General features: G+C 33.4%; 1 protein-coding gene across 2 annotated transcripts in view; it reads right to left on the reverse strand.

The window, feature by feature from the left end:
- Positions 1 to 13,304, reverse strand: part of LOC145686220 (uncharacterized) — a 125,573-nt gene that overhangs the window by 13,805 nt on the left and 98,464 nt on the right. For both annotated transcript variants that reach the window (XM_081759283.1, XM_081759282.1), the window contains 2 exons: positions 9,082 to 9,361; positions 713 to 1,189 (listed from right to left, as the gene is read on the reverse strand). In XM_081759283.1, the coding sequence (XP_081615409.1) occupies positions 713 to 1,189; positions 9,082 to 9,361 (757 nt within the window). The remainder of the gene's footprint in view (positions 1 to 712; positions 1,190 to 9,081; positions 9,362 to 13,304) is intronic.

The following is a 13,304-nucleotide window of genomic DNA, read 5'->3' on the forward strand; positions in this document are numbered from 1 at the left end:
GGCCCTGTACGAAGATCCACAGCACCGTCATCATTGGTTAGCATCCCATAAACCGGTTCCAAAACAGCCGAAACCAGTACTGTGCCAGAACAAGGTCTGCCTGTGTGTTTGGTGGACTGCTCGCGCCATCGTGCATCGGGAACTGCTACCAGCTGATCAGAGCATCAATGCAACTGTGTACTGTCAGCAGTTGAGCTGTGTTCAAGAAAAACTGAAAAGTCTGGAATCAGCACTTCTGAATCGTAAAGAGGTCCTCCTGTTACAGGATAAGGCTAAACTCCACGTGACCCGGGACACCATTCTACGCCTTGAATGGAAAACACTATCGCATCCACCATACTCCCTGGACATCGCACCGCTTGATTATCACCTGTTCCATTCTTTGGACAATCACCTTAGAGGATGCCAGTTCAAATCTCTAGTAGAGGTGCAAAATGCACTTGATACCTTCTTCGCTTCACGGGCCACCAAGTTCCACCGCGATGGAATCCATGGCCTTCCAGAACGTTGGCAGGAGATTTGTCGATGCTAATTGGGACTATTTTTGATCTTCCAGGTACGTCTTAGGTGACATATCGATGTTCGAAAGTGGTGGATGAAAAAGGGATGGAACTTTCTTGGTTACCTTTATAGATTGAAATGGAATACTTAGATACTTATTTAATGTTCTGATAAACATTTAGTCAGAACATTAAATATGATAAACGTTTACCTGAGGTAGAATAATATCAGCACTCTTATCAAAGCCATTGTAGTAAACAGAGGCAAATTTCGGATGTTCCAGCAGATAGTTCATATGAATGACTACATATGTCTCATCAGAAGATATCAATTGACTTCCTTGAAAGCTCACTCTCTCGCTTCTTAGACTACTTCTTACGCTATCCGATCCTGTAGGTTCAAAACTTGTTCTTTTACCACCACTACCATTTTTCTCCTTCCGAACCTCATTTTTTTGACCTCCAGTACCCATTATATTTGTTTTCTCTACATTCTGTTTTCCTTCTTCTGCCACAGCAGATAATTCATCTTCCTCTTTGAAATCGAAGCTTTCTTCTTCAATGTACAAGAGCTGGTCCTCGATCACTGTTAACGTTGAGGTTATTCTTGTGCCATCTGGATAGCATGTAATCATTTCGTTCTCGCTGGTTATGATAGTGTAAGTACCTTCTCCTCGTCTAACCACAAGCTGTAATGCAAAAAAAAAAAAAAAAAAAAAAAAAAAAAAAAAAAAAAAAAGTAATGAATAACAAAGACACTTAATTTAGAATTATCTTAAATAAAAATAAAATTTGATCAAATCAAACAGTTATTATTACTAATCTGTGTTAAAAGTTTGCAGTTTCTTCATCAGATACATTATGTGATTAGTTTAGGATGAATGGTATTCTCTCTATGTTATTCCCTTTCTTTCTGGATTATTGATTTTAATCCTTCTGAAGGAACTCTTCTTACAATTTCTCCGGTAGAAGCAGTCCCTGATTTGATCCCAGACCAAGTATGATTGTTGTTTTAACATCTATCCGTGGAATTCTCGAAGTTCTCTCGTTTCCTCTCACATTTTCGTTTCACTAATTATTTCATAATCATTCATTTTCATTAATCACTCGCTCCCTTCAGCTCAGTTAGCCTATCAGATACAGTATAAGCTGTCAACTTGGCCACCTGCTTATCTTGGCCTGGTTCGTCTTGAACCTGCATTTTCCCATAAGATATTCGTTACTTAATACTCTATAAGTTGGCCACCTGTCTATCGTGAAAGTTGGCCGCATTGAAGCAATGTTTACCCTTTGATGATAATGATAAATTTACCTGCGTATCTTGGCCGAGCAATTTTTCTTAACTTTTTTGTACTCCCATATGACAGGCAGATGTTCTGTATTTGTGACTGAAGACAAAGAACCATGGATTCCCACGATTTGTTTTTTGGTAGTTAATGGCCAGAACACTACCCGTATAAAGGGGTGGTGAAGGAAGATGTGAATAAGAAAAAGCACGTACAGGAATTCAGGAAATGGTTGTACGTATTTGTTTATCCTGTCTGTTTTGGTAAAGCCGTTAGCTTTATCGGCTCCTTTCAACGGTGAGGATCTTTAGTAATTCCGGAAAATTTCAAGGTTAAAATTAATCATTTCAATTGTCAACTACTGGCACTTGACGGCTTGTTGAAAGGTAGCGGAGGTTTCCAGATATGAATTCCCTTAAGATTTCCTCAAAACATCTTTTGGTCCTACGGAAACACTTGTAACTCATTAACAAGAGGTAGTTAACTACAAAATTAGAATATCCATGTGTGCAAAAGGAATAAAAGAAATATCTAGAATGAACCCCAATGAATATTTTTTTATTAACTGATTTGCTATTTTTTGAAAAAAAGGCAAACTGCATATACGTTGTTCAATTTATAATTTTGCTTTTCTTGTTTTCAATCTGAATAACTCAATGTGTTGCAATATCAATTTGAATAAACTACGTACATGTTGCTATTTTATGATTGTGTTTTTGTGTTTCCAATCCGAATAATTGTGTGCCAGACTAGTTTTCAGGAAGAGAAAGCTACATATACTGTATTAAACATACTGTAGTAAGTTTTTCTAGTACTGTAGTTGTATATTATTATGATTATTCTATAAACATTATTTAAAAGTAGCTGTCGTGCCATTGGTTATTAAAATGTTACGATCAAGTAATACTAGAAATCCTATTCTAAAAATATACCAATCACACTTATTTTCTATAAGTTGGCCACCTGTCTAAGTCAATGGAACCGATGGTGGCCAACATAGACAGGTTTTACTGTACAACCGTGCGGCATAAAACTAGAAATTTCATTTTATTTTGTCCTTACAATTTATAGCTTTCTAGAATCATTTTGCAGTAACAAACCGCTGCACGTAATATCAGTGTACATATCTTACGGGTATTCTTATACACTCCATCACTTTGAATTTTAGAATATGAAGAATTTAGGAAATAGGTCAGATAGTACTACGAAAATCTATTTAAAGTTAATAACCCCTTCCGAATCTTTTTTTAAAAAATAGATTCGGTTAACTGAGTGCGCAGTTTGTGATGTCATAATTGTTGGTAAATCAGATTTCTATACTACACCAGAGCGGTGTTCGTAGTTTAAGGGAAATTTCCCTAATCTAGGGAAATTTCGTAGGCAAATTTAGCAAAAAGGAAAAGGGGGAGTATTTCGATAAAACGTGAAAATCCAGATAACTTCTCGCGCTGTTTGTTTGACCAATATAAATGCTTAAAGCTTTCTTTGTACTTCAGAAATAAACCAATACAATAGCAACAGTTTGTATGCGTGTGTGTATGTGTTCAAAGCAGCACAATTTGCATCCATTGCTGGTTCGGTGTATTTGCGTGTATTTGTTTCTGTAAAACAAAAAACTTGAAGGGAAAAAATAATAAAAAATTGAAGCAAAATGCAAACGAGTAAAATAAATGGTTGAATCTTCCTTTAATATAACCAAATTAATCTTATCACATAACTTCTGGATGTCATAGGAATTGGACACTCAACAAACTAGCGAAAATTTGATAAGAAAAGGGAAAATTTTGTGTCAGTAGAGGGAAATTTTCTTAAGGAAACTTAAGAACACTGCCACTGCCCCAGAGGTCTTGAAGAAACAAATATTACTTCGCCGAATCTCTAATATTGTTTATTGTTAAGTTATTTAGAAATAAGGAAGGAAGAATGTAGTGACTCGAAGCTATAAATGGAAAATTATTAACTATTGTTATTATTACAAGTTCTCCGTATTTCAAAATTATAAAGTTTACCCGTATTTTACTCTCAGAATTAATTTTACTATTAATTCAATAGTAGTTCTCTATTTGTAACAATAATGTATCTCTTAAATATGAATCACATACACACACAACAACATAATACCAAATTTACGGTAAGAATATACTGCACATAACAATTAACAATGCATGACAAATCTTGCGATACAAGTTGTTTCCATTTATGAGAAAGAAGTATTATATGTAAATTTAATTAAGATTTAGCAATATTTTATTTACTGTATACACATAAGAGAGGCTACTTTTTTCCAGATTAAATTGTATTAATAGTCCGGATTGTTTACACAACGAACGATGTAAGTACCACATCAGAATGAAAAATTGAAAAACTTTAAACGACAACCTTCAAATTATCAGATTCTCAACCTAGCAAACAGCATAGAACATGAGCAACAAGATTACAATAGACATATAAAGAAAAACAATAACAGAAATAGTGAAGCCGGAAGTCTATTATCTCGGCATAAGATGCAGTAATATTTGGATGATATTGATTTGAGTAACAGAAGTAGCTAATCATAAATATATATGTAAACAGATAACATGTATTGAATAACAGTGAAACTTTAATGGTGTAAAAGACTATTAATTATTAGTAATATTTTTTCATTCAATTCTATTTAAGTTTCTTATGCCAACTACTGAATTGACGTATGATACGTTTTATAGATTTAACATTTTATTGACATTTTTAAAAAAAATTATGACGAATATATAATGTACGTACTTCGTATCATAGCATTACAGTGTCCATGAAAAGAAAAGAATGAAAACGAACAAGTGCTTTTATGGTAATTAATTAAACAGGCTGGCTGTGAAAATAAAGCTGGAACTGTATCACCTTACTATAAGAATTAATAATTTCTGGAGAATCTACAATTCGAGTATGTTATCGAATATTTTAATAATAATTTACTATTTAGTTTATATTAAATTGGTTAGTACTATATCAGAGTATTGGTCGGCGGTCTGTGTAAGCAATAGTTACAATATCAAAGACATGTATGCATTCGGGCAAGCGCGATTTCTGCTTTTGACTGCTACTTTAATATTTAGAAAATATGGGCAAGAAAGCACCTTTATATGTATTGATCTAAGTATAGATACTATTATTGAGTTAATATTCATAACTTTCAAACGTAGTAGTTAACAATATTCCTTATTTTGAAAGTTTTTTTCCTTTTGTTATACAAAACCTCTACGCTGATATTATTAAAAGATTGAGAGAATGAAAAATAAAATCTCGCACGTGCTCTTCCCTCTTAAAAATAACGGACTCGATTCTATGCAAGTGCGTATTTTTTTGTTTCTACTAAGCGACACAAAAAGATGGAGAAATTATAAAGAAGGAGATGTAGACAATGTGGTAAAAGAAAATTGTCAAACTAAAAAACGTGAAATAGACAATCAATTAATAATAAATAACTTATAAATAAATAAATAATAGATAAATAATAACAACAGTTTCTTAATATAACTAACAGTTGAAAATATTATAGAATAACCGGAAGGAAACAACGAAGGAAAAAGTTACCGACAATTTGGTCCAGGCTTGCAGTTGGAAAAAGAATAGATATAAATGTAATTTGGGAATAATGGAAGAAAATTAGAATGGATTAGTTTTGAGATGCGAACATGGAAAGTTCTATCAAAGAATGAATTTGGTTATTTCTTTGTTTGAGTATTCGTAAATGGAGTCCCAATTTATAATCATTAAAAACCTCCTTTCGAACTTAGTTTCTTTCTTCAGGGAGAGATAGAAACGTACTACATGTCAAATGTGAGCATGGACTGAAACGCCTGAAACATTTCCTCGTGTTTTTCTTTCTCAAAGTTTACTTTTTCTCCTTTTACTTCAGAGTTAAGGCCACTAGAATAATAATAATAATAATACTTTATTTTTAATCTATTTGCTTATAAAAGATTTATTTTTGTTTTGTTTTATTCCTGCAACTATTGTGACCTACATTATATCCACCGTAGTTACAAATCATCCCACCTTACTATTTGCATCTCGACTATGTTTCCTCCCAGTTGTTACGCGTATAGATTTCCATGGAGTCGTTTACTGCATATCATGTCCCCCTCTCTCATACCCTTCTAGAAAAATTTTGAATATATCCTTTTAAATGAACGCGCCCTTAGGGATCAGAGTAGAACAAAGAGGTCGATAATTTCAAGTATCTGAGAAGTATTATCAGGTCAACAATTGCTATAGCCAAAGAAGTATTTAACAAGAAAAGATCAGTCTTAACTAGCAGGCTCAATATTGGACTTAGTAAGAAGTTGGTCGAGTACTATGTATAGAGTACTAGCATAAATTACCCGCTTCGCTGGGTTAAATTAATAAAAAATAGTAACATATTCCGTTAGTCAGTCACTTTTTAGTATTACTAAACCGTTCTCTGGTATCGGTCATTTTCGATGATATTTATCCTCCTCCTCCATGTTGTGGGGCACGGCATCGGAAGTGTCATTGTTCATCTCAGCGACCCCGAAAACTGAATTCGACACTGATATTGGTCATTTTGAATATATACATATATCCCTCCAATCCGACAATTTTCGTGGGGCTGAATTTCGATTTAAATGGCATGAAAAGTGCCACTGTTCATCTCAGCGACCCCAAAAACTATAGATTCGACACTAATATCGATCATTTTCAATCATTTGTAAATGTCTTACTCTTCCTTTAAGTTACATCGTCAAAGTGATATGACAAAAATCATCTCAGGTTTAAACTTCATCTAGGTTGAAAATTTGATCGAGATCGGTCCAGTGGTTCAAGAGTTATTATGTTTTATTTATGTTTATATATCTCCCCCTCCTACATCCTCCCATAATTTCTATCGTCAAAGAGAATAGATAAATAACATCCCAGGTCCGAACCTCATCTATGTTGAAAATTTGATCGAGATCGGTCAGGTGATTCAAGAGTGAAGTCACATAGACAGTGACTTTCATTTTTATTTTTTACATATATATCTCGTCCTACCCCCTACCCTTCCCCTACGTTGCACCGTCAAAGTTAAACGATAAAAATTATCCCAAGCCTGAGCGTCATCTATGCTGAAAGTTTGATTAAGATCGGTCTGATGGTTCAAGAGTTATTAAGTTTTATTTATTTTTATAGATTAACCCCCTCCCCTCCCCTAAGTTCTACCGTTAAAGTGATATGATAAAAACCACCTCAGTTCCGAACTTCATCTATGTTGACATTTTTTTTTTTAAGATTGGGCGGGTGGTTTAAGCGTGATGAAATCACGAAGTCACATTTATTCTTACTTTTTTTTTACATGTATCTCCCCCCTCCCCCTCCTCTTCGTTGCACTGTAAAAGTGAAGTGAAGAAAACATCCCAGGCTTCAACCTTATCCATGTTGAAAGTTTGATCGAATCGGTCGGGTGGATCAAGAGTTATTAAGTTTTTTATATTTTTATAGATTTCTCCACTCCCTTCTCTCTCCCCTAAGTTCTACAGTTAAAGTGATATGATAAAAACCACCTCAAGTCTGAACCTCATCTATGTTGAAAATTTGGTTAAGATCAGGCGGGTGGTTTAAGCGTGATGAAGTCACGAAAACAGTCACTTTTATTTTTACTTTTTTTTATATGTATTTCCCTCCTCCCCCTCCCCTTCGTTGCACTGTAAAAGTGAAGTGAAGAAATCATATCAGGATCGAACCTTATCCATGTTGAAAGTTTGATCGAAATCGGTTGAGTGGTTCAAGAGTTATTAAGTTTTATTTGTTTCCATATATTTCCCCTCCTCCCCTCCCCCAAGATTTACTGTCAAAATGAAATGATAAAAGACTTTTCAGGTTTGAACTTCATATATGTTGAAAATTCGATTGAGATCGATCGGGTGGTTCAAAAGTTATTAATTCACGAACCTAGTCACTTTTATTTTTATATTTATTTATTTTTGTATATCTCCCCCTCCACCCCCTCCTCTACATTGAAAATTTGATCAAGATCGGTCGGGTGGTTCAAGAGTTATTAAGTTTTATTTATGTTTTTCTATGTTCCCCTCCCCCGCCCCTAAGTTCTATCGTCAAAGTAAATAGCTAAAAACATTCCCAGGCCAGAACCGCATCTACGTTGAATATTTGATGGAGATCGGTAGTGCGGTTCAAGAGATTAAGAGTCACAAACATAGTCACTTTCAATTTTATAATATAGATTTGACTGTATGGTTTAGACTTGGACATTAGAGAATAAATATTTAAAGAGTTTCGAAATGTGGTGTTGGGGGAAGATGGAGAAAATATAATGGACAGAGAGAGCAACAAACGAAGATTTTTAAAACGGATAGGAGAGAAGAGGACACTTCTAGCCAACATTCTGAGTAGGAAGGCCAATTAGATTGGACACATCTTGCGGAGAAATTGTCTTTTCTATACCGCCAGAGAAGGAAAGATGGAATAAAAGCGAGGAATAGGAAGAAGAAGAACACAACTGGTGGATGATTTGAAAAATATGAGAAAATATTGAGAGTTAAAAGAGAAAGCTGAGGATAGAGAAGCGTGTAAGAAAAATTTCCTGGCCCAAATTTAAAATTTAAAATTGAAAATAATAATAATAATAATAATAATAATAATAATAATAATAATAATAATAATAATAATAATAATAATAATAATAATAATAATAATATACCCTCATCAGTGCCAGGACATGCCGAAAGGCGGAATACCTAATAATAATACTTTTAATACATACAAAGGGACATTTTTGTTTGGTATTTTCTTATTTCTACATAATGGTAGCGAGACTGACATACGACTATTATATTTACAAAGATATTTTGGTTTGAAATTTATGCACTATCTGGAAATCGTTTGTGCCTTTAAGCGAGAGACAATGTGTTAATTCACATACTATACGTATACTACATATTTTTTTTAAATACATAAATGGTGCAAAATTAAATATTAAAACGATCCAAAAAAAAACTATTCTAATTTACAAGGTTTATTAATTTATAAAACTAATGAAGGAATGAATTTATTACCTGCAGGTTAATTGTAAAAGTAACTTTTTTCTGCCTTTTCTTTCAATTATGGTGATAATTTTGCTGTTCTTTTAATCAACTGTTGGACAAAAGTTCTTGCAATTACATTACTGTGATTAAATAAAAAGGCTCAATAAGGTTACTTTTACTATTAATTTATTAATAACTTAATCAGGGAAGTTCAGATGCATAATACAATGATAATATATACATTTTATTTAACTGTGCCAGTTAAGAATGTCCTACCTCTGATTCTTCTAAATCTACTGCTGTTTGTATCCTATATGGACATATTTCCGTGACTTCGCCATCGTTCATTGTCTCTCGTGAACCATCTGGTCGTATCTTGATGTATTTAGACACTTCTATTGGAATTGGTAAGACTACTTCTTCAACTACCAATTCAACAGCTTCCTCCACAGAAATGGAGGGTGGTTTTCCCTTTTTACCCTTTTTGCCTTTAGGATCTGGTGGTGGACTAGGTGGCGGTGTAGGAGGAGGAGGAGGTGGGGGTGGCTCAGCTTTCCTGAAATATTTGATATAATTTTTTAGACACTCAAATACATTTTAGATAAATTTTAGATTCATTTTATTCCAGTGTAAATTGACATTTAGCAGTCGTCTTGTACATATTATAGTAAAATTATAATACCAAAATTTAGTTGGATTCTGAAATGTTCAATGACTGAAAACACAATAATATAAATGATATCGGCAAATAATATTATTACTGATAATTTGCACCAAAATAGCTATATACTTTGGTGACGCGAGTATGATTGGTTTGCAATACTCATTTGGATTCATTAACTAAAGTTTGAGACAGCTAAAATTTAGCTCCTGCTACAGCTAAAATTTAGCTCCTGCTAAATTTATGTCAACTTCCTCAATTTAACGGGGGATCTAAAAAGAAGGTTATACGGCTATAGTGTAGTTTATTTATGAACAATAATATTATTTATTAAGTACAAGTTAAATTATTATTTAGTAGTTAATATTCTTTATTTGAGGCTGTGAAAATTTTATTTAAACTAGGATTAAATGCTTTGTTCTTTATAATGTAAGTGTGTGTGTGTGTGTTTATCTAGGTAGTAACACTTCTGTTTTACATTCAAATGCACCTTCATTTCATTTTTGCAAACTAAAATTCATTTTAAACAGCTTATTGTGACTCATCTCTACTCATAAGTTGCATCTTGACCTGATGGCTCTCTCAACAAGAATAATGAAAGCATTGTACCAAATTTCTCAAAAGTAAATCCCCACGTTAAGCGAGTTTGCATATCTAGGCTCCTAACTATGAAAACATTTACGATCACTCTAACCCCAATCATTTCACAGATTCAACCTGTTGTATATCAGTTATTAGGACGTAAAATTGAATATAATTTATACGAAAAACACTTTTATGCATTGCAAGACCTGTAACTGCCAAATATTCACCACAAACTTATAGTCGTATTGACATAAACAAAAAGAAGTGTGGAGCAGGAAACTACTTTACCCAAAAGTCAAAAGAGATTCACTGGAGACATACGAACTAGTCGAGCGGTTTGGGTCACTAGCCTATCAATTAGAAATTTATGTGTTCAAACCCTGAAGGGAGTATTCGTTTTTTTTTTTTTTTCAAATGTGTTCCTATTTTCATCAGAGGATTGAGAACATTTCTTTAAATAAATCTTTGGCAACTACTTTCTCTCAAATTCCATTAGAAGGGAACATTATATGAATTGCAAATCTAAAATCCACAGCTGAGAACAAAATATTATGTTCAATATTTCATTATTATCCTTTGATTTGTAATGAAAAACTAATTATAACCATTGACGATTTCAGAAGATTCTCCCTCGGTAATGGTCAATATATGAATGAGAGAAAACTGATAAAACATTATGTCCACTTTGAGCATGATCGAAGATAACTTATGGGCACGAAGGGGGAAATTTATGTCGACAGTCTCAAATTCTCCCACAGGTCGTGCCCTGAAATCATCAGTTTGAAACGTTTCCTTAACAAATAGAATATTACATTTATTTCTCGTTCTACGCTTTGAAATGGAAAAATCATAATTTTAAAGTGAATTATAATACGATAAGCATAAAGATTTATAGAACTAATGAAGTAAATATTCTTATGTAAGTTTTCGATTTCTAATCAGATTAAAACTCGAATATTCGTTTGCATCGCACTTTTAAGTAAATCCTCTCTCTATATAATTCTTACTGGAAAGTATGTTTAACTCCAATTACTTAATCAATATTTTAATAATATATTTTTATTGTAATACTTTTACTATTCAATGTTGTATACACTTCATTTCCCAAAGCAAAACCTCGCAAATGTATAGTGGACTAGTGAATATTATCAAATAAATTATCATTTTGTTTACGTAAATATTCCATCGCCTTATTTGAAACTTCGTACTTTAAATAATAATAATAATAATAATAATAATAATAATAATAATAATAATAATAATAATAATAATAATAATAATAATAATAATAAAATCATAGTCATACCTTTATCAGAATTTCAGGCTTAGTCAATAAATGAATTTAACGTGGTCTCTATTCGAAGTTCTATTTAATCGAATCAGATAGAAATACAAAGAGAAACTTCGAGAACAAGTAAAAGAAAAATGTTCTTTGGTGGGATTGGAGGTAACTTTTAGGAGTTCTTTACAATTTACAAACAAATGCTTTAGATAGTTTTTTTCTTTTCTTTAAGTTAACTTATTCATCGAACGTATCTCAGTAACTTGTCTCTATTTTCTACTCGGTTATATATGGGCTTACAATCATTTCCGTTTATCTTGAACGACAGGAACACGAATACAAAAACAACTAAGAGAATTAAAATTCCAAACTCCCCCATCGGGAATCGAACCCGGGACCCCATACACCTCAGGCACACGTGCTAGCCACTAGACCAGCGGGGAAAGCAAGTAAAGTGCATTTTGTAGTATCTGAATTTTACATCTATTTCATCCTGCTGTCATAATGTTTACCGTATTCATTACTTTGAGGAATGATATATGTTATTCATATAGGTTCTATTACATATTCGTTCATAAATATTATATAAATTATCAGAATTATTCATGATCTTCCATGGAAATTCACTGCTGCATGCCATGCTCCCCAATCTTCTGTTAACCTTTCCATCTTCACATACGATTTTTCTGTTTTGATATCGCCAATAGCCTAATTATGTTTCTATATAGTCTAATTCGTCCCCTCCCTCTCTTTCCTGCCACCATAGCCTCTAGCACATCCCTCATGATAAGTTCCTTCTTAACCAATATTCCAACCAGTTTCTCTTCCTCTTCTTAATAATATTTTTCTCCTTCCATTTCTAACCCTCTCATTCGTTTTCCTCTCGACCCAGCTATTTCTCTCCATTCTTCTCCACGCACATATTTCGAAAGCCTCCAATTGTTTCTCATCATTTCTGCGTAATGTTCATGTTTCTGTCAGTAAAATACAGTACACGGAGCATTTTATGAGTCTTTATTTTTCAACTCTAAGGCCCCACAAAATAGTATTTTCTTCATCCTAAAGGCTTCTTTCGCCATTTCTATCCTTGCTTTTATTTCACGTTCGCATGTCATATCACTAATAATACTAATCAGACATCAAAAACTAGTCATCTGTTTTTTTCCGGCTCCTACTTCTATATTTGACACCGATCGCTGCGTTTCATGGATGTTGTCTTTCTAACATTTATTTTCATCCCATATTCTTCAGAAGCCTTTCTCAAGTTTTCTACATCTTATTAATTTTCTTTTTAGATTCTGCAACAACAATCATATCAACCCCAAACTGTATACACCTCATCATTCTATCTCCTACCGAAATTCCATCTTCATTATGAAAACTCATTTTTGCTATCTCTTCTACATAGCTATTAAATAATGTCGCTGAAATATATAATATCTGTTGAACTCACCTTTCAATTACACTGTCTGTCTACTGTGCATGCGCCAGTGAATTTCCATAGATCATGAATAATTCTGATAATTTATATAATATTTATGAACGAATATGTAATAGAACCTTCTTCAAAGTAACGAATACGGTAAACATTCTTACAGCAGGATGAAATAGGTGTAAACTTCAGATACTACAAAATGCATTTCACTTGTTTTCTCCGCTGGTCTAGTGGCTAGCACGTGTGCCTAAGGTGTATGGGGTCCCGGGTTCGATTCCCGATGGGGGATTTTGGGATTTTAATTCTCTTAGATGTTTTTGTATTCGTGTTCCTGTCGTTCAAAATTAACGGAAATGATTGTAAAACGTATATAATCGAGTGGAAAATAGACACAAGTTACTCAGATACGTTCGGTGAATGAGTTAACTTAAAGAAAAGAAACAAAGTGCCTAAGGCATTTGTCTGTAAATTGAAAGGAACTCTTAAAGCAGCGTTTCCCAACCTTTTTCAACTTGCGGTACACTACGGGTGTAACT

The sequence above is a fragment of the Thermobia domestica genome, chromosome 5 (assembly GCF_964235325.1).
Source record: "Thermobia domestica chromosome 5, izTheDome1.hap1.1, whole genome shotgun sequence".
Classification (NCBI taxonomy): Eukaryota; Metazoa; Arthropoda; class Insecta; order Zygentoma; family Lepismatidae; genus Thermobia; species Thermobia domestica.